At 39.5% G+C, this 23,149-nt stretch overlaps 1 protein-coding gene across 1 annotated transcript in view; it reads left to right on the top strand.

Annotated features, from left to right (window-relative positions):
- The window catches only part of med30 (mediator complex subunit 30), an 83,598-nt gene that overhangs the window by 2,887 nt on the left and 57,562 nt on the right, over positions 1–23,149 (top strand). The window contains exons 3-4 of the mRNA XM_034160839.1: positions 2,739–2,897; positions 14,298–14,405. Coding sequence (XP_034016730.1) covers positions 2,739–2,897; positions 14,298–14,405 — 267 coding nt within the window. The remainder of the gene's footprint in view (positions 1–2,738; positions 2,898–14,297; positions 14,406–23,149) is intronic.

Here is a 23,149-nt window from a genome sequence, read left to right as displayed (position 1 = left end):
CAGTGAAAATTTTAACAGCTGATGAGAGATTTTGAGGTGATTCTGTCGCTTTAAGGACTTTTCACGGTGCGAGACGTCGCGCAGCGCTCTCAGGCAGCGTCATCAGCCTGTTTCAAGCTGAAAACCTCCACATTTCAGGCTCTGTTGATCCAGGACGTCGTGAGAGAACAGAGAAGTTTCAGAAGAAGTCGGTTTCAGCATTTTATCCGGATATTCCACTGTTAAAGGAGATTTTTTTAATGAAAGACGTGTGGGCGGATTGCAGCGTCGGCTCGCAGCCGCCGCGACGCTCCGTCACAGGAAAAACACCTCTGTTGGAAGCCTTAAAGACAAGTTGGAACATCTCCAGCTGATAAACAATTTCTCATATACTCACTCCACTGAAAGCCATCAAAAGCCAACTGGATTTTAACAAATGGTTATCAACACGGAGGTGTTTTTCCTGTGCCGCCACGCTGCGTCGGCTGCGTCCCGACGCGTGGACCCGTCCGCACGTCTTTCATTAAAAAAATCTCCTTTAACAGTGGAATATCCGGATAAAATGCTGAAACCGACTTCTTCTGAAACGTCTCTGTTCTCACGACGTCCTGGATCAATAGAGCCTGAAATATGGAGGTTTTAAGCTTGAAACAGGCTGATGACGCTGCCTGAGAGCGCTGCGCGACGTCTCGCACCGTGAAAAGTCCTTAAAGTGAAAGAATCACCTCAAAATCTCTCATCAGCTGTTAAAATTTTCACTGAAAACCAGCTTAATTTTTCGAACCATGTCCACTTCGATGTGTCTCACAGGTTTAGAAAAAATTTTGATCAAACAAAGCGCCAGTCTCTCAGCAACTTCTCAGACAAAGGAATTCCGACAAGGCGCTGGACGACTCCTCCCACAAGGAGTGCTCACAGGCGAATGACATCACCGACAGGCGTGGAAAAACTCACGCATGCGCACGAGGGTTCAAGCATGTCTGACGTAAAAACATATGAATGAAATCCATATAGTTTTTGAAAAAAATAAAAAGGACCTATACTTTACGGACAGCCCTCGTATAGTGCCAAATCACAACAAAGCTGCCTCAAGGCGCGTCACACAAGTAAGGTCTAACCTTATCAATCCCTAGAGCAAGCACACAGGCGACAGTGGTAACAAAAACTTCCTCTGATGATATTGAGGAACAAAACCACATGCAGACCAGACTCAAAGGGGTGACCCACTGCTTAGGCCATTCTACCAAAAAGGTTTACAATACAGAACACAACACAACAATTAACAAGAGTCCATGCAGGCGTTCAGTCCACCGTCAGGAGGGGAAGCAGGTCGGGGAGCCACTCGTTGGATCTGTTCCTACCGCGAAGTCTGTCCCGTGTTTGCCACAGAAATCATTCAATCCAGCACGTGGATCCAGCCGCATCTTGGACAGAGAGAAAAAGAAAACAGAATCAGTCGGCCAGAAAAAGTACACTTAAGGTATACTTCGTCAGCATTAAGCAATGGGAAAGCAGAAGAAATACTAAGGCGATCACTGGCCACCAGCCCTAAGCTTCACTAACAGACCCAGACTTTAGATAAAGTTGATTGAAGCCAAGACAGAGTTGTGTTAACAAATTAGAGGTGATTTATTGATCTATACCGAGATCACTTTCTGTGTTTGGTGGGTACAAGCAGAGGCTTTTAAATAATATAGGAACTGAGAAACAAGTCTGTAAAGTAAAACCCATAAAGATTGAGGGTCTGTATTTAAAAATACTGCTGTTCTGACAGCAATTCCACTTAAAACATCTTCTGATTGTTTTATTTCAAATCCACATTGGTGGCACACAGATTGTTTATCTGTGAACTTTACTGTAATCTCATTTCTGCATTCATGCATGATAGATGTCAATTTTAATTCAGAAACTGCCTCTGTCATTTGCAGTATAATATTGTCTGAAATACAGTCCAATAAGCTGCTCTTATTTGCTGCACTCTTACAAATGTGGCTCACTGCCATTTTCTCTCTTTTTTTATCAGTCGTGAACCTTGTAGCAAATTTAGACTGATAAATAACTTATAATTATGCTCATGAATTTCTCGGGCTGTACAGGATATTAAACTATTTGTGGTTTCGTCTGTAGCCAGCGTGCTGTCTGTATTTGCATCAGCTTACTTTGCAGTTCAGCTTTGATTGCGTCCTGGAAAATTAGGGTCTGCATGAGATTTCACGGATGTCTGTCGTTTCCTCTGAGACAACACTCTGGGAGCTTATTAAAAATCAGCCTTGCAGTCAGGTCAAACGAGCACATCTTCAGCACAGAATGCGGGAGCAGCATTGTTGTGACACGTTTTCTGAGATCACAGCTGCACTTGTGCTTATAAATGCCTCCAGTTGTCTTCTCAGCCTCCATCTGTATCTCTTCTTTGTTTTTGACCTGAGGCCAGGTTTGTTTCATGTTAAGCAGATGTATATAATCAGACGTAGATGTTCCATAGTCTTGTTGAGCATCTAAAAGAAACATCTTTTGTTTCTGTTTAACACCACTGTAATTAAATCTTGTGACGTATCCTCAGTATGAGAAATGGTGAAAGTAAAGTGCATCAGCTGAAACACCTCTCAGTGGAGATTGTAGAACCCTTCTAGTGCAATCTATTATTTCTGGAACGACGGCATCTGTGCCAGTGTTGTTCTTTTGACATTCAGCGTGGACGTTGCTTTCAAAATTGTACTCTTGCACTTCACTTGACACATTTCCATTGTGGTGTCTTTCAGCTTCCAAATGGAGTGACTTACCAACTCAACACCCACCAGGACAGGCTGGGAAAACTCCAGGAACACCTACGCATGCTTTCAGTGCTCTTCCGAAAACTGCGCCTCGTCTATGATAAATGCAATGAAAACTGTGCTGGACTGGATGCCATACCCCCAGAGGTGAGCTTCATCAGGTAATCAAATGACAGTGTGCTAATACAGGTGCTGGTTCTGTGCGAGTCCTGGGATCTCATGTACAGTGACTTGCATGGACTTTCTACTAAAACGTCATACGCCAAAACCCTGAATCTGGCGTAAGCACAAATATATTCAGATGTATGAAAGTGTTCATAGGCATGAATCCACGCATGTTCTGTTTGTACAGCCCACTGAACATGGAATTGACCATGCAACCAAACTCGTCCCTGGCCACGCCCCATTTAAATGTACAGTTTCATGTAAATAAGCCCATTGAGCAGGGATTCCCCACAAAGTCACGTCAGACAACATGAACACAGAAAAGAAATTATACTCTAGATGACTGGAAATTACGTGGAGACATGCAGGGATAGTTTATTCGGTACGCAGTTAAACAGATTAATCATGAAACTGGAAAAATGTTTGTGGGAGCTACAGAGCGTGTGTGTGTGTGTGTGTGTGTGTGTGTGTGAGGCCACACTCAGAACAACGTGCACACACTGACGTTAAAAAGGTGAGGTAGTGTTCTATGCGTTTTGACCCATCTACTGGATGGCAGTGTGAATGGTGCCTGGTTATATCACACAGTTGTTGCTGAATCACAACTTAACAAATAGAATTTTCAGTTTTGCAGATGCCCTTTTTTAATATATACAAATGAAAAAAATGACATTTTACAAATGCACATTTATTTGTAAAAGCCAACACACATGTTACAGTAACTTGTGTGTTAATGAATGAACCAATCAGTGATGACCGGAGGCCATTCAGAATTAGTACATTATTTTCAAATTAAAAGATATGTGTTATATTTTCACTTTATACAAATGACAGAGTTGACATAAATGTAGTTAAACTATCTGGATTAATTTGGTTTATAAATCAAAACCATAAGTCAAACCTGCTTTCCTTTTGAGGACTTTGGCCTCACGTCTGGACCGCTGTATGCTGCAAATGTAATTTTTTTTTTTTTTTTTTTTTTTGCAGCAGCCTGGTAGCCAGGCCCTTTCTGCTGGGGTAGAGTTGAGCTCAGCTCCTCTCAGCTGCCTGACTACTGCAAAATACATAGCAGACAGGAACCAACATGTATGATTTTAGGGTTTAGAAATGTTTTTCACCGTACTAACTATGCAAAAAAACATTAGTGGGCTAAATTAGCAGAACTAAATTTAGTGGAAGCTAATTGGTCTGCTGATGGTTTTTGAAGTTAGCTAAAAAGGTACCATTTGCAAGGTTCGTTGATTAGTCCGTGGGCCAACATGGGTATACGTGCACACCCCCACCACTCTAGGAACCTATATTTTTCTGAAGCCTTAGAGTGTCCCATTAATGAAATCGAATGTTAACACTGAAAATTTTGGTCCTCACTACCTGTTTTTACACAACAAATAGACATAGCCTTTAATCGCCATTTTTTGTAAGGCAAAAACACCAAAATTCTTCATTCACTCTAAGGCTTCAGAAAAATATAGGTTCTTAGAATTGTGGTGGTGGTGGTGGTGTGTGTGTGTGTGTGCATGTATACCCATGTTGGCACATGGACTAATATTTTTACATAAAAATTAGTCATTTAGATCTATATTAATGCTTAAAATGCCATTCATAACACCTTTGAACATTATTACAGCTCATGATATGATACAGTACAGCTGCTTCTATTAACCTGTATTTATGTAAAAAAAAAATTTCCATTCAGACTCAGGCTTGTAAAATTACTTAATGGAGTGCAGCAGCGTGTGGATTACTGTTCCCCATAATATTTACAAGCCGCATTATTTTATAGCTTCTCCTTCATCTGTGTGTCAACACAAACAGGGAAGCATGTAACATACAAACAGATGATGTTTGGCTGCATTGAACTCATTTTGTGTGAGGCTTCTTGCAGCTCTATGGCACAGCCATTCAGCGCCTTTTGGATTTATGACTGCAGCAATCCCTTCCCAATTTCCACTGATTGGCTCAGAGCTAATCTCTCTCACCAGGCTCCTGCTGAGGATAAAGGAGGACGTGGGAAGAGACCAGTCTTAAATTGCCACCATGAACGTTTTGCACACTGACTAAAAGAGTCACTCACTAAAAATTGCTGTTTATTTTTCCACACGAGCTCGACTGAATGTCTCATTGCATCAAAGTCTCAGTGAGAGGTTCTCTTTGATATTGATATACAGTAGTGTTCAGAATAATAGTAGTGCTATGTGAAAGATTAATCCAGGTTTTGAGTATATTTCTTATTGTTACATGGGAAACAAGGTACCAGTAGATTCAGTAGATTCTCACAAATCCAACAAGACCAAGCATTCATAATATGCACACTCTTAAGGCTATGAAATTGGGCTATTAGTAAAAAAAAGTAGAAAAGGGGGTGTTCACAATAATGATGCTACAAACTCAAAACTATTATGTTCAAACTGTTTTGTTATCAATCTCGTGAATCACTAAACTAGTATTTAGTTGTATGACCACAGTTTTTCATGATTTCTTCACATCTGCGAGGCATTAATTTTGTTGGTTTGGAACCATGATATTGCTCAGTTACTAGTGTGCTTGGGGTCATTGTCTTGTTGAAACACCCATTTCAAGGGCATGTCCTCTTCAGCATAAGGCAACATGACCTCTTCAAGTATTTTGACATATCCAAACTGATCCATGATACCTGGTACGCGATATATAGGCCCAACACCATAGTAGGAGAAACATGCCCATATCATGATGCTTGCACCACCATGCTTCACTGTCTTCACTGTGAACTGTGGCTTGAATTCAGAGTTTGGGGGTCGTCTCACAAACTGTCTGCGGCCCTTGGACCAAAAAAGAACAATTTTACTCTCATCAGTCCACAAAATATTCCTCCATTTTTCTTTAGGCCAGTTGATGTGTTCTTTGGTAAATTGTAACCTCTTCTGCATGTCTTTTATTTAACAGAGGGACTTTGTGGGGATTCTTGCAAATAAATTAGCTTCACACAGGCGTCTTCTAACTGTCACAGCACTTACAGGTAACTCCAGACTGTCTTTGATCATCCTGGAGCTGATGGGTGAGCCTTTGCCATTCTGGTTATTCTTCTATCCATTTTGATGGTTGTTTTCCGTTTTCTTCCACGCGTCTCTGATTTTTTTGTCCATTTTAAAGCATTGGAGAGCATTGTAGATGAACAGCCTATAATTTTTCCCCTCTCCAATCAACTTTTTAATCAAACTTCACTGTTCTTCTGAACAATGTCTTGAACGTCCCATTTTCCTCAGGCTTTCAAAGAGAAAAGCATGTTCAACGGGTGCTGGCTTCATCCTTAAATAGGGGACACCTGATTCACACCTGTTTGTTCCACAAAATTGACAAACTCACTGACTGAATGCCACACTACTGTTATTGTGAACACCCCCTTTTCTACTTTTTTTTTTTACTAATAGCCCAATTTCATAGCTTTAAGAGTGTGCATATCATGAATGCTTGGTCTTGTTGGAGTTGTGAGAATCTATTGAATCTACTGGTACCTTGTTTCCCATCTAACAATAAGAAATATACTCAAAACCTGGATTAATCTTTTTAGTCACATAGCACTACTATTATTCTGAACACTACTGTATATTTTTTCTTCCTTTGCAGTGTCATAGATTCGTTGCATTTTTCTCTCCCTGCGTCCGTCCTTATTCAAACGTTCATTTATTTTGCCTTGAGGCTGAGACACAGTCGAGCGCTGACCAGCCAATAGCTCGGCTTGCCATGTTTGTCCGGCGACGAGGGTTGTTGATTTTGGCCCCTGGTGTGTGTGCCATTTATCATTCTGGAGAATTCAGGTGCTGGCCTGACAGTTTCTCACTATTGGCTGCCTGAAACAGGAAGTGGAATCAATGACTTGAGCGGTGTGACCTCATCGCAGCCTAATTAGCAAAAGACCCGTTAAATGAACAGCTGGGCCGAGTGCACACATCAGTGTGTTTCTTGTGCTTTTTTTTTTCTCCTCTCCAGTTCCCACCACAGTCCCTCTCTACCTAATTTTTCCCCCCTTTTTTGGCTCCTTTTTCATTTCTTCTCACTTTTGTGATGCCTTGTTTTTCACTTCATGCTCTGCGATAGTGCCTTAGTATTTCGTCCATTTTCTCTTCATTCACTTCTATTAATTCTCTCTTCCTCTCTTGTTTTCTATCACATTTCTTTTTACTGTCATTTCTTGATGTGGGCAATTCTGCTTGTCCTTACGTCTAACTTTTTGTTTTATTGCCCCTGTGTGATGGTATTCAATGATAGAGATTGCAAAATACAGTCATCACTGTGATTAATCAGGACAACAAGCAGCACTTGAGGCCATATTTTAAAGACTCCAATGAAAAATAACAGACAAAATGGTGAAAAATAACACAAACTATCCATTAATTTGGAAATCTTTCATTCTGGTGCGGCACAGAGACTGTGAGATCAGAGCCGGAGACAGTAGTGGTCTGTGCAACCATTATTTTTGTTTTTTCCTCATTGTTTTACTGTCAACATGTGAGTCAAAACACCTGTTATATACTTTTCTTACATATGTAACCGGCAATAAAGTCATTTTCACATCAAGACATAAACTATGATTGTGTTGTGTGAACCAGTGGACTTCTGCTCTGCCTGTGTGCTCATTTTAAGCCTTAATGAACATTAATTAAACACAGTCAGGGATTTATTAAACGTTTAAAAATGTATAAAGTTTTGGGGGGATTTATTAAGTTTTTCCTTCAGATTTTAACTTTGAAGGAACAGATTTAACAATGAAATTAGTTCAGGTCAAAAACTTGCTGATACAAGATCATTATTAAAGTGGCAATACAAGTCACATTTTTTTGCTGTATAATCAGTTCTTTAACCATTTTTGCCCCATTGGCAGCAATTGTTGCCGAAGTGTATCGCTGTCATTTTTTACTCACTCAAAGGTACTAATGCAGCTTTTTCCACTTCAAAAAAATCTGGGCTTAAACGAGTTATTTTGTGATTTTTGCGCATTGTCATAGTGTACTTTTATTGCCATTTTTTTCTGGAGTTTAGTTTGTTATTTCATTCCTGGGAAAGCCTGATATAAATAGTTGTCATTGTTATTATTAGTATTATTATCATTAGTTCATTCATTTTCTACCATTTATCCAGGTAGAGCTGGCAGCAGACCAAGCAGCTCATCCCACATTTCCCTATCCTCAGCCAAGTTGAAGATAGGGAAATAATATTAATAACAAATGTGTATTTTTTTTTTTTGTGTGTGTGTGTATGTGCTACTCCTCCCAAAACGTGGAAAACAGTAATACTGTGATATAATGCCATCACAATCCAAAAAGTGAAAAATAGCATCATATTACTTGTAGGTTACGTCATCATTCATTGCTAATTGTTCTTTTATGTCCCCCTTCTTTGGACGTGGAGAACCTGGATAGCTCATTCTTCTGTGAGTTACATGAAATCAGGTCCCTGTTAGTGTGGGAGAAGCAGCGTTTATGACTCACAGTCACGCACTCTCCTCAGTGTATTCTGCACACAAACTGCAACAAATACCTCTGCAGTCATGTCAGCGTGCACGCAGCACAGATCGTATGCACTCCCGTCCCATCTTTACCCCCTTACTCAACAAATTTCATTCCCTTCCCTGCAAACTGCCAAAATCAGCCCACTGTCTTTCAAAGTTTGATCTATCATTGGCTTGGATCTGGAATGATCTAGTAAATAAACTTTCCCCTTCCTGCTTAAGAACTTCTTGAGCTGAGACAAGCTGATAGTTTGCCTGATGCAATCTCCTGCACATGTCGTTGCTGACGTTAAGAAATTACAGTTTGGCACACAGCTTCACCTGCAAACTGACATAGCACACAAACCTAGTTTGATCTCTGGACCTCCTTTCGTTATATTTCTTTTCTCAACATTTTTTTCAGCCTACTTTTGCTCATCTTCCTGCCTGTCTCCTTGTGGTCTTCACCCATGTTTTTTTTTGCCTTTACTTCTGGAACATTTTCCCAGCATTTTGATCACTTTTTCAAGATATAATGGGTTTTTGTTTTTACAGTAAAATGATACATTTGGAGCGGTTTGATGATAATTGTAAGAAATAAGGCTGCAAACAGTAGACTGTTGTTTTTTTGACAGAGGTGTGTGCTCTCTTAGTACCTTTCTAGTTTTTATTGTATTTTTTGTTATTAATAAGCCAGTTAAGACTACAGTATAATCTTTGTCTAATATAGTTCATAAATTAGTATTCTACTAAGTTTTCCCTTCCTGGTGTTACTTTTAGTTACTTCTATTTTCGATCTTGTCTGTTTATGACACATTTGGAGACGATGAAGTCATTGGCTGCAGTGTGGCACACTACCAGGGACTGTCTTCTTCACCACTTTTGACAGAATCTCAGAATACAGGGTTGTTCTTCTGCTTTCTGCTGTTATCGTTAGGGGTCACGGCAGCAGATCATCCCTCTCTGTCATTCTGTCCTGTGCTGCTGCTTCTTCTGTCAGACCAGACAGCATCTATAAACCTCCTTTTTGATCTTCCTGTTTTCCTTCATCTTGGCGGCTCCATCGTCAGCATCCTTCTTCCTAAATACCCCACGCCTGATTACACTAGTCAACACGAATTTTCTTGCATGGAGTTTTTCAACGGATTTTGGGTAATTTGGAAGCTCTGAATCCAAATCTGGTGTTTTTGCCAATCACATCACGTTTTTGAGATATGAAAACATATTTCTCGTATCAAGCATTAAAGCAAAAGCTGCAGTCTCGCACGCCTCTTTGGCGCCATAAATGATATTATGGCTCTTGTTCACATTTTGCGAACCTGGTCTGTGCTTTTAAAGCTGCTTTTGTGCATAATTAGGCGCATCAAACCCATAAGTGTTGAGCAACTTTTGCGTAGTCCATCATATCAAAACATCAATACATACATCAATACAAAACATGCAGATTGCAAAAAAATGTGATGTGATAGAAGAAATATGAGCTCAGATTCAGCACCCCAAAATTACCCTAAAAAGGTTTATATATATATATATATATATATATATATATATATATATATATATATATATATATATATATATATATATATATTCTGTAAAACAGGACATTTTTGTGCAGATGCATCAGTCCAATGCACTGAATTAGTTTCTGTGCTGATTAGGGGTGGAGCAACAAAAAACAAAACAAATAACCATGAAACCGAAAAGCCACAATGTTTTACGGTTCAGTGCATGTAAAACATTTTAGGTGTGGCATTTACAACATTGACTATGAATCATCAGATCAAATCAAATCAATTTTATTTATATAGTGCCAAATCACAACAACACACAACATGTAACATGTGATTTAAAATCTCCAGGCAGAATGTTCAGGATGTGCAAGCTGTAGATCCTTAATCCAGTTTAAGGAACATTTCAAGCAATATTTTTCCTTTTTAAATTTATTTATTTTTTTTAAATTAGTGTGTGTCTTTTGTTTTATACCTGTATGAGGAAACCTGACCATAATGTACATAATGTGGTTTGAACCGTATGGTGACCTTGAGACCCTGATTTATAGTGAACTGTGAGGGAGGTACAGGTTACACCTCTAGGGTTGATGCTGACCAGGTGTGATGAGATGTTTCTTGAAGACTCTTTTCATGTCTGCTGCTGAATCTCCTCTACAAACTACCAGCCAGGTTCGTCATGTAATCCCACTGGAATTTTGTGGAGATGAGTAAAACGATATGTTTTTGAAAAGTAGATGCAATAGCCAGTCAGAAAATGGGTGATTCTGGGTTTCTAGATGACTTGATTTCTGTGGCTGAAATACACATTTTCAGAAGCAAGGAATCCAGTGGTGCTAATTACAAGAAGGTATATCTGGGCAAAGTCACATTTAGTTGTATAACACGGTGGCCACATTTAACCTTAAAAAATGCTTATTTTTTAGGTGATAAACCTGCATAATTATATTTAGGTTGGCGCTTGTAAGTTTTATGAAACAGTTTGTACTTAATCAGGTGTTTGCAGCTATTTTTATGTTACTGAGTGCTATTTGGACATTTCACATTCGGCTTTGTGTTGATCCACTGTTAAAGATGTAAAAAAAAAAAAAAAACCTTAAAAACTGTGCTGTTAGCAAAAATGTAAACGGCCTAAAACTTGTGCACAGCACTGCACATTTTGTTCCCTGTGTATTCAGCCAGATACGACATTTGCAAAATATTTTCCACACCTTGTGAGAATGCTGCAGACGTTCGTCTCATCTCCTTTGGAGAATCAGTAGGGGGCAGTGTGATATAAACCAGCGGGCTGTGTGACCTGCTTGGCTCTGAGGAACTGTGTGTCGCCTGAAGGCTTTTGCTCATCTGCCTCACTGTAGTTTCTGGAGACAAGGCCAAGCACACAAAGCATTTAAAAATGAATGAATCTCCTGCTCGCGTTCATGCTCTATCTTTCTATCTCGAAGAGAGACTGGTCAAATGGGTGGTGCAGGTGAACGAGAACTGACACAAAGCCCCTGTTTTACTGCTCCATGGAATAAGACCACATCACCTAGTACAGAATCCACCTTATAGAGAGAGAGATTACATGCACACATAGTTTTGTCTGACTTATAGCGGCAGGTAGATGCAGGTTTCATCAGTTCTCTTTGCAGCATGCATTAAGATGAGCGAGGCACAAACTACACCACTCAGAAAGTGCACACCTCTGCCAGTCATTATTGCCTCTGACAGAGGGGGAGGAGGATCATAATTTAGTTTTCTGCTCTCGAGACTGTACACATTTTGAGACTTTTTTTTTTTGCAGATTTTCTGTAAAGAACAAATTACAACAGAGTGGAAATGTTGGGAATTAGAAATGGGAAATGTTGGGCCAAAAATCCTGAAATGTGTGCAGAGATTGCAGATTTTTGTGACATCATAATAGTGGTTTGTTTTAAACAAGAGAGAGATTAAAGGAAAAAAATTCCAGGGGGGAAAAAATCACCAAAATGGAAAAAAACTCTTGAGTATCCCCCCCCCCCCCCCCCCCCCCCCCCCCCCCCCCCACAAAAAAAAAAACCCTTGAGTATCTCAATCTGTTACGACAGCGTGGCCTGTTGGTCTAAATGTGGCTGTGCTGGGAGTTGGTCAGTCATATGGCATTTCAGTTGTGAGCAAGATTATGTCAGTTGCGCTGTCACCAAACGTGGTATATGCATTACGCATAGTGACCCCCCCCCCCCCCCCCCCCCAAAAAAAACCCCTATGGATTTTGTGGTAAAAAAGTCAAAGATCAAAATCACTGAACTGTCGTCGGCAGAAAAGTGTTACTTGTCAGTGGTAAGTTTATCATTGTTGGTCCAGGCCGCCATGGGTTAGCGCAGACTATGCTCTTTTTACAATAGTAGTGCACACAAACAAACAGACACACACAAATAAACGTGATCACCTCCTTCCTCCTTCAGTTGGCTAGTGTAAATTTATATTTAATTAAAGAAAAAATGAGATTGGAACTTTACTTTTTGGATGACAAAATTAAATCGTGTCATAGTTTGTGTTTCTGCGTTTTGATTCTGATCGCTGGGTTAGACTATTTCTTGTTGTGGTTGTGGTTAGAGGTCCAGATGGGACCGGGACCGGTACAGGTGATGGACTCAAGTGCTAGGGAGCAAGAACCAGAACAGGTTGTGAACGAAAAGAGCTTTATTTGCAATAACAAATAACTGAGGTGCTGAGCTGGGGAAGCCTGCTGAGCCAAGACCAGGCCTACATATAGTGGTGGAAGTTCGGGAGCCGCAATGCACACAGGAACAGACTTGGGAACGAGCTGGAGCTGGAGTCTAGGAGTATATGGAGATGGAACTGGGACCAGGTGGGATGCAGAGAGCCGAGGACGAGGAACTAGGAGGATGGAGAAGAACAGAGGTGAGTGATTGCACTCGTAACACTGGAAGCCCTCAATACAACAGTTCACTGTAGGCTTAAGGCAGGAATGTTCACAGTTCATGAATTGTCGTCAGAGGTCAGCTGCTGCGCATCTTGTGGCGCAGTTCCAATTAAGCTGGACTTGACTTGAGATATGACTTGGAAAGTTCTTAGTGGTTCTGCATCAGAACTCATACAGTTCTTGGAAAACAGTTCTTGGAAACAGGAGCAGCATGAGAATGGGATCTCACAGACATGCAGGAACTTAGCTGAACGTGGCAGAGCTATGCGCTCTGAGGCTGAGAGCAGATGGATTCCAAAGTGACGTAGAGCAGAGAGTAGCGTGGGAGCCAGGAGCATGCAGCGTGGGGGCCGCGCAGGAAAGCGTCTGGAAACACCAAAAGCTCAACGAGCTCTAATACGGGAATTAAAGGTGGCCAGGTTACCTTGAGATGAGCTGCGGGAAGCTCAGACATGAGAGCGCATGGAAGCGTCAATGTAGACAGGGTCATGGATTTCTTATGTAAAGCTCACGGAGTATGGTGGAAAGTCATGGAGAGTCACGGAAGACTCTCGCGAGTCAGGGTCGCCAAGACTAAGCTCAGAGCCGGGGTTTAAGTAGCCGGCTCATGATCAGGAGCTCATATGCATCAGGTGTGAGGAGATAAGATGCAGGTGTTCCTCGGCACTGCAGCGTGCCACCTGGATGGAAAACAGACAAACTACACACAACAGGTGAAAAAGGGTAAGGACAAAGGCAGACCGTGACAATTTCTACTGTCATCTTCTCCCGTGTATTTTATTCCATATTGTTTTATTGCTCTGTAGTAAATTCTCCTCTGTGTTACTTGTTCCTCGTGCTCCTTCTCTATGTTGGACGATTTTTGTTGCTTTTATTCTGACATTTTTTCCATGTCTGCTCTTTGTGGCTTTACTTCTTGTTTACAGATTCTGGATTCACGTGTTTCTCCACTTGCACATTCATTGTTTGTCAGGTTGCCCAGCTTCATGCTTATTCTTTCGTGTTGTTTCTCTGTATTTGCCTCTGTGTTATTAACCCACGTTACCATTCTGAGTTTCCTGAGCCTAGCATGCTGATTCCAGTCACATGCTATAATGATCATTGTGCTCTGAACCTCTGGCTGTGTTTTTGGATAACTCTTCTGCTGCTCCTTGTTACACTGATTTTCTGTGTACCTGACCTTGACCTCATAAAGTGAAAAAAATGTTCTCATTTGCCATTTTAAGGAAAATTGTTTGGTCCAGACTATTGCTGTTGTGTGGTCTCACACAACCTGTGGAAAGTGATTGTAATAAAGCAGTTTTTTTTAAAACCTGCTTTTGTCATGGTTCTCTGCAATGGGGTCTCCTGTTGTGGTGTCATAATTGATAAATTTACATCTGACCTCATTAGACTTTTGAAAATAAATTCAAGGATTCTTATTTGCATTTTCTTTTTATTTGAAATAAAATGCAACTAGACAAAAAAATTTATGTTTCTGTGTTCCATTTCCTTTACAGCAACTGATCCCCTTTGCAGAGGATGACGGCACGAAGCACGAGGATCGTTTGGCAAGTCAGAACCGGTCTGTCACTGAGGAGAGGCGAGAAATCCTGGAGGTTAACAAGGTAGGTTCCTGCATGGCTTATTAGTACGACTCTGCTGCAGTTCCTCACAAAGAATTGGATTCAAATAAATAGTTTCTCAAAGTGCCAGAATCATCACTGCACATAGAGGCCCAATCTGGATTATTTGTAGCACACGATTGAAGGCGCTTAGCGCTGATGTGCATCTCTCCTATCTCCTAAAAGCGTATCTTCTCTACTGGGTGGTGGGCTTGAACCATGGCAAACTAATGGAGAAAATTGACATCACATATCCTGAATTTAGAGGAAATTCAGGTCGTAAGACGGTAACAGGTGGAAAACTCCTCACTTGTTCTCAGGTTCATCTGCAGCACACTGGCTTTTGGTACTGTATGTTGCACTGCTGACTGTTCCACTCCATCATGAAGCTGTGACTGGTTGTGCAACAGACAAAAGTTGCACTATCACAGCCACAGAAGCCGTACTTGCAAAAGGTGTCTTGGTGGCTTCCCTCATGAGTCTCCTTGCACAGTCACTCCTTTTTGAATACAGCTTACTCCTGACAGATTAACTACTGAGTATCATACTGTTTGTATGTATTAATAATTTATGTAAATGAGATATTCAGTGATTTGGAAATGTACATGTATCCATCCCATTGTCTAAAGAAAACTGGCTGTAAAAGTCATGATTCACTTGTTGCTCTAACTGCTGGGCCTTCTTACCATGCACTAATTATCAGTTTTAATCAGTTAATCAGTTAATTGTATTTTTTTTTGGGGGGGGGGGGGGGGGTAATTTACTTATTTAATTCATTCATACCATGATTTAATTCAAATCTGATTTCGTCATGTTTAAATGGACACATCAACAAAGTATTTGCAAAAATGTGACTTTTCTTTCTTTCTTTCTTCAATATTTATTTCATTCATTTAAAAGAAAAAAAAAAAACAGAAAAGCAGAAATAAAGCATCTCAATTACCAGAATGAAAAGGAGCAGAGAGAAGAACTAGTCTTATATTTTCTGCCCCTTTTTACAATACAATCTTTCAATATCCAGCGTCATTATTCAACATTATTTAACAGATTGTATTTCTTTAACTTGTCACATACCACTGACTTATTTCATAATTATGACCATTATTTAATAGATTACATCTCTGATAGGTTACATTTTTAAACTTAAAACATTTTAAACATTATTACAGCCCACTGACTTATTTCATAGTTTCATACTTACTTAATACATCTAGTTTAATACGTTTTTTAAATAATTTAAGCGACCTTAATTCTTTAATTTCTTTGTTGAGATTGTTCCATAATTTTACACCATTTACTGCAATACTCCGTTCCTTTACTTTGGTTCTAAATCTTGGTTTTCTAAAGACTTCTATTCCTTTCAATTTATAACTACTTAACATATTTTGAATGTTTGTTGGTAAAGCATTTTTATTAGCTTGGTACATTGTTTGTAATATTTTCAAATCGACCAAATCACGAAATTTAAGTACCCTATACTTAATAAACAATGGATTAGATGGATCTCTAAAACCACTGTTGCTAATCACCCTTAAAGCCCTTTTCTGCAGAATAAACAAAGGTTGTATATAAGTTGTATATGTTGATCCCCAGATTTCTACACAATAAGTTAAATATGGGACAATCAATGAATTGTACAATGTTAATAATCCATAACTATTTAATGAATATTTTACTTTATGCAAAACAGCAATGGCTTTCGCTATTTTTCCTTTTATGTAATTTATGTGTGACTTCCATGTAAGATCTTCATCAATCATGACTCCTAAAAATTTAGTTTCTTTTACCCTTTGTATATCCATTCCATCTATTTGTAATGACACATTTTTTTTTTTTGCTCTGTCATTAAACAATATGAAATTTGTCTTATTAATATTTAGTAACAGTCTGTTTTTATCAAACCAATGTTTAACCTTTTCCAATTCTGTGTTTATCACTTGTGCTACTTCCTGTATATCTGATCCAGAGTAAAACAGCGTTGTATCATCAGCAAATAAAATGCTACCAAGCACATTAGATACATTCACAAAATCATTGATATACAAAATAACCAGTTTGGGTCCAAGTACCGATCCTTGTGGTACTCCATAAGTAATATTACACAATTCTGATTTGGTATTATTTATCTGAACAAACTGTTTTCTGTTTTCTAAGTAGCTTTTTACCCACTGATGTGCAATACCTCTTATTCCATATTGTTGTAACTTGTGAAGCAATCTTGAGTGGTCAAGTCAATAAAAATACTTACAAAATAATCCTTATTTTCTATTGTTGTTGATATTTTCTCTATTAATTCCATAATTGCCACAGCTGTCGAATGTTTTGTTCTGAATCCATACTGAGCATTATTTAAAATATGATGTTTCGCAATGAATTTATCCAACCTTGTCACAAAAACTTTTTCCATAATTTTAGAAAACTGTGGAAGCAATGATACTGGCCTGTAATTAGAGAAATTATGTTTGTCTCCATTTTTATATAATGGGACTACCTTGGCAATTTTCATTTCATCTGGAAAAATCCCTGTTGACAGAGACAGATTGCAAATATAAGTGAATGGTTCAATAACAGTTTCTATTATACTTTTTACAGTCATCATGTCTAAATCTTCATGGTCAGTTGATCTTTTGCTTACACAGATTTTTACAATATTTCTTATTTCATCTTTTTCCACATTGTCCAGGAAAATACTGTTGACCCTATTTACAAGTGTATGTAATGTATCTTCTACTATTGGTTTATTTCCCACCAGACTTGATCCTACATTTGAAAAATAATAATTAAACCCATTTGCCACTTCTTTTATGTCATATCTCTTTATTTTCTTTGACAAAGTAATTTGGAAAAGTTGCTTTCGCTCCGTCACTTTCAATCACACTTTTTATAATTCCCCATGTTGCCCTCATATTATCTTTACTCTTATTTAATTGTTCACTATAATAATCTTTTTAATGTTTCCTAATTATTGTCAATTGTTTATTTTTATATTTTTTGTATCTGTGATCTGTTTCCTTTGTTTGCATTTTTAAAAAGCACCTGTATAAATAGTTTTTCTTTCCACAAGCATTTTTTATTCCCTTTGTCAGCCATGGTTTATTTACTCTTTTTTTTTTTTACTAATTTCTATTAATTTACAGTTTTTATTATATGATTTCATCAATATTTTCACAAATGAGTTATATGCTACATTAACATCACTGACATAAACTTCTTCCCAATTTTGATTTTTAAGATCATATTTTAATGCCTCTAAGGCTTTTACTGACTTATCTCTTTTAAAGTTTTTAACAGTTTTTTTCTTGTACCTATTTTTATATTTAAATATTGAAAAAACTGGTAAATGATCGCTAACATCTGTCATCAAGATCCCATTCCTGATCATTTCATCTGTTCTATTTGTAAATATATTGTCGATTACTGTTGCACTTTGCGATGTAATTCTGGTTGGTTTTGTTATCAAGTGGAATAACCCCAAACTATACATTGAATTCACAAAATCGCTTATTCTTTGGCAACTGGAGCTTTCTATGTTAATGTTAAAGTCTCCACATATAAAAAGCGTTTTGTTTTTAATTTGATAGAATAACTCTATTATTCTATCTGTAAATTTCACAACACCAGTGTCTGGTGCTGGATTTATTTATTTATTTGAATGAACAACCTGTGATGTTTTTCCTCGTGAAGAAACTGCATTAAAGGAGTGAAATCTCTGATTCGTGCTGCTATACGGCGAGCTCTCTGGTTTCAAGTCGGCAATTTCAAACACAGCAAAGAGCTTTTCCACATTTGTTCACTGTCAGATATGTTTTTGCCCAGCTGTGATGGAGAGGTTGTTTTCTGACGCTCTGTAGTGCAGAGCAGAGTGAGATTTTCTTTAGACTGTCACACTGCTGTCAGTCAGCCTGGCTTCAGAAAGATTTAATCCTGAAATCTGTCATAATTAAATGCCACAGGCGCAGAGCGCAGGGTCAGTGAGAGATGCTTTCTGAGACTTTCATTAAGCATAATCCAACACTGCAATGTTATTTGCTTTGTATAAAATTTAAAACATATCCTGGCATTTTTTAAAATGATTCTTAGTATTTGATATAATTCTGACAGTGGATTTAAATAATTAATTTAATCGGATTGTGCATCTCTCCCGTGTAAAACAATGCAGAACAAGGCCCTGTGATGGACTGGCAGCCTGCCCAGGGTGGACCCTACCTATCACCCAATGACTGCTGGGTCCTTCACTGGAATATGTGGGTTCAGTAAATTAGACTCAACCAAAAGTGCAATTGCTTACCCTCAAATACATACTTTGTGAAAAATAGGGCACCTTCTTCAGGTTTTTCTACTGTGCTGGAGCATGTTGCCGATGCCTCTGTTTGCCTTTTGTTCACCACTGGGGGGCATCACCACATATGTACAGTAGCAGAAAGCGTAGCATTGAAGAAGCCCTGAAGAGAAGTCAGCTGTTGTTAGCATAGCATAGCTTTCCCATTCTGAATAGAATGTGGTTCAGGCCTCATATTTATGTCCTAACCCGACCCATTGCCAACAGAGTACTGTCTGAGCCCGACCAAAACCCCACGCTGTTAATGTCTGTTAATTCAATCCTAAACAAATCCCCACCAACAGGAAGAAGGCTATTTGATCTTGTATTCTTTCTTTCTTTTTTAAATTAACCAAAATGAATGTTTGCATTATGTGAAGCACACCTGGTGGCCCCAGCACACAGAGTAAATAAAGTTGAGCCTGATGATAAATAAAGTAAAGCCTGATGAAAACTGTTATCCACAAAAGACATTTTGGAAGACGACGTCCGGAAATACTTTAATTCCTTATTGTGGAAATTGCTTGTGAATAAGTGCGGCATTTTGAAAGAAGTCCCCCTGTGTTATAATATAGTGCTCCAGGTGTGTTTCTCAACCTGAGGAGGGAGGAAGCAGCTGCTTTGTCCCGCCACCCAACTAGAAGAAAAAAATTTAAAAGCTGAAAGTCCTTTCTGCAAATACACTGAACAAAAATATAAATGCAGCACTTTTAGTTTTGCTCCCATTTTTCATGAGCAACTCAAAGATCTAAAACATTTTCTGAATACACAACAGACCTATTTCTCTCAAATACGAGGTCTGTTAGAAAAGTATCTGACCTTTTTATTTTTTTCAAAAACCATATGTATTTGAATCACGTGTGATTGCATCAGCCAAGCTTGAACCTTCGTGCACATGCGTGAGTTTTTTCACGCCTGTCGGTTGCGTCATTCGCCTGTGAGCAGGCTTTGTGTGAGCAGTGGTCCACCCCTCTCGTCGGATTTTTATTGCGAATAAATGTCTGAACGATTTGGAGCTTTGCTGCATCAATTTTTTTCCAGAAACTGTGAGAGACCTCCAGGTGGTAACCATTCGGAAAATTCAAATGGCTTTGAGGGACGATTTTATGGGGATTACACAGATTAAGGAGTGCTCCAGCCGGTTTAAAGACCGCCCACAGCTGCTGAGAGCGCGCCGCGCTCCGAGCACCGATTGACAGGCTGACACCCCGCTGAAAAACCAGATCATTTCCAACGTGAAGGCTTTGTTGATCCGGGACGTCGTCTGACTTACACAAAAAAGGCAGAAGGCGTGGACATCAGTACTTTTTCGGCACATTCCACTGTTACAGGAGTTTTTTTCATGGAAAGAAAAGCGGACGGATGCACCACCATGCCGTTCATGGCGCGGCACAAAACCACCTCCGTGTTGGTCTCACAGGACAGCTTTGAGATGGCTTTCAGATGGCTGTCCGTGGGTTTTCAGTCATGTGACTAACCGAGAAATTGTGGATGAGCCTGGACATGCCAGAACATGTCCTGTGAGGCTTCATCACGGCGTTGCATTGCGCCGTGCGGCTCCACCGCGACGCACGGAATTCCTCCGCACGTCTGTCTCAATGTGCCGAAAAAGTGCTGATGTCCACGTCTTCCACAATTCCTGTGCTAGTCAGAGGATGTTTCAGCGGGGTTTCAGCCTGTCGATCGGTGCTCGGAGCGCGGCGCACTCTCAGCAGCTGTGGGCGGTCTTTAAACCGGCTGGAGCACTCCTTAATCTGTGTAATCCCCATAAAATCGTCCCTCAAAGCCATTTGAATTTTCCGAATGTGGATGAGCCTGGACATGTGAGAACATGTCCTGTGAGGTTTCATCATGGCGTTGCCTTGCGCCATGCGGCTCCACCGCGACGCGCGGAATTCCTCCGCACGTCTGTCTCAATGTGCCGAAAAAGTGCTGATGTCCACGTCTTCCACAATTTCTGTGCTAGTCAGAGGACGTCCCGGATAAAACACAGCGTCCAGTTTGGAAATGAACGGCACATTCCACTGTTACAGGAGTTTTTGTCATGGAAAGAGGAGCGGAGGAATTCCACGCGTCGCGGCGGTGCCGCATGGCGCAAAGCAACGCTGTGATGAAGCCTCACAGGACATGTTCTGGCATGTCCAGGCTCATCCACAATTTCTCGGTTAGTCACACGACTGAAAACCCACCGACAGCTGTCTGAAAGCCATCTCAAAGCCATCCTGTGAGACCAACACGGAGGTGGTTTTGTGCCGCGCCATGAACATGAAAATCGGTCTTTTGTGTATATAGAAAATGTTTTAGATGTTTGAGTTCAACTCATGAAAAATGGGAGCAAAAACAAAAGTGTTGTGTTTATATTTTTGTTCAGTGTACTTTATTAGCATCACAATGCAACATTTATTCCTGATCAGTGTTCACCACAGCCATCTGTCATTTCTTCAGCATTCTGCTCACAATGAAAATAAATCCCATTAATGATCCATCAAGACAAAAATAAACAATGTTAAATTACATTGTTAACAACAACATGTAGTTCATTATGAGCGGCTGAGGTTAGAGAGACGGGACTGACATAGTTTCAGAAAAGTTCTGTACATTCACTGTCTTTGTATGTAACCTGAACCCAACTATCATTCGGAAATATTTGTCTAACCAGTCTGGTCCTGTTGGATCTGGTTGAGTTATCCACACTTTAATTCTGAACTGGTACGACAGTATTAAAATGTCAACAGAGCGCAGAGTTCAGATGGATACATTTACTCGATATACCCCCTTCCACCATCGGACATGTCGATTTTGTTCTTCAATCACAATGTTTGAAGATGTGGAGGTAGCAGCGAAACAAGATTTATTCATTCTATGTTTAAGTGACTTGATGTAGTCATATCTGTTCCTTTAAAATTGATTTTATTTTCCTTTTAGTTTATTTGTTACACCCCTATAATTTGCATGTAAAACAAATCAGTTGTTTGGTCAGTGTGGTTTTCCTCCACAGTGGGATATGACCAAACTTTCTTTAACACTTACAAACCCTGCCCCTTGATGTTTTGGCGTTTACCATCATAGATTATGTTTGAGTCCAGGATTACGTTTAATCTCACCTTGGGAAACGTTCCTATCAAACTGGTATTAAAGCTCAAGTATCAGTCTTGTGTCAGTAGAAGCTTGTTCCTGCATATATCCTGTGCGCAGATGAAACAAACAGTTTTCACGTCCTGTAAGGCTGCAGGAGGTGTAGACAGTGGAGCGTGGCAAAGGTTCATGTAAAACACATCGTGCATTATTTAGGCAGCTTTTTTAGGCAAACCCGATTGTTAGGAATTTGTGTGTATGGAGATTGAGCTTTTGTTCTTTCTTTAGAGAGACAAGATTGTGTTTGCACTTTGTTTCCCACGTGCTTCAAATGTGCGTGTATGTGTGTGTGTGTGTGTATACGTGTTGGTTCAAGCCCCCGTCTTTCTTCTTCTTTGTATGTGCACTGTGCTGGCTCTGTACAGATTGGGCATGCCAAGCCGTCTGAGTGTGCCGCAATGATAATGGTCCAAGGTCAGGAGTGTCAGCAATAGAGATGAGAATTGGTTATTTTTAAGAGCTCAGCACAGCTCCCCTGGCTGCTTTTAAATGTTAACACTACAGTGAAACATTACAGTGAACCCTGCACTCAACTGCACTCAGCAGCAGCAAACAGCGTCTCCTTTTCACACAGAGCATCTGTACCTGCAAAAAGTGTCATAAAAGCCACTGTTTTGCTAGATAAATAACCAAGTGCTTATTCCAAAAGCTTGAATGCAACACTGAACTAAAACTCTTTTTAAATCTGGAAAGTTGTTTTCAACATTATTGCAGGAAGAAACAAAAAAATCTCATTCTAAAGCCAATTTTCTTAATAAGCTGCAGTGGCAACGTTGAGCCATTTTACTCCGTGACGTACGCAAGTGCAATTTTTGCAATTGAAAACCACATGAGAGTGATTAACTTAATTGTTTGTGGAGTAACCTTTCCCCCTATCCAAAGCATTTGCATGCAAATTGAGTTCCAAATGATCCAAGTATATAGAGATGGAGCATGGTCAGAGCAAGCCTCCCTCACAGGCTGCAATCCATAACGTACTGCAGAAAAGATTTTCAAACACACCATTATGCACGCTAGATTGTTTTAGAATGAATGAATGCAGTGAAGGGAAATTCCTTTCTTAAAAAAAGCTTCTAAATATAATAATTTATTATCCTGAATGCTGTTAAAAACAAGAGATGTAATTCTAAATTATTCATTTCAGTTAAAATATCTACAACTTCAAGAAATCAGTTAAGTTTTGTATGATTAGCTCATTAACTGCTCAATACTCCATTCAAGTTAAAAAAAAAAACTCTGACAGTAGGTCTAGCGTTTCTGTTTTTCTATTGATACACCACTAAAGTAAAGGACA

Source organism: Thalassophryne amazonica, chromosome 20 (assembly GCF_902500255.1).
Source record: "Thalassophryne amazonica chromosome 20, fThaAma1.1, whole genome shotgun sequence".
Classification (NCBI taxonomy): Eukaryota; Metazoa; Chordata; class Actinopteri; order Batrachoidiformes; family Batrachoididae; genus Thalassophryne; species Thalassophryne amazonica.
Note: the sequence above shows the minus strand (reverse complement) of the source record. Positions and strands in the feature narration are given on the sequence as shown.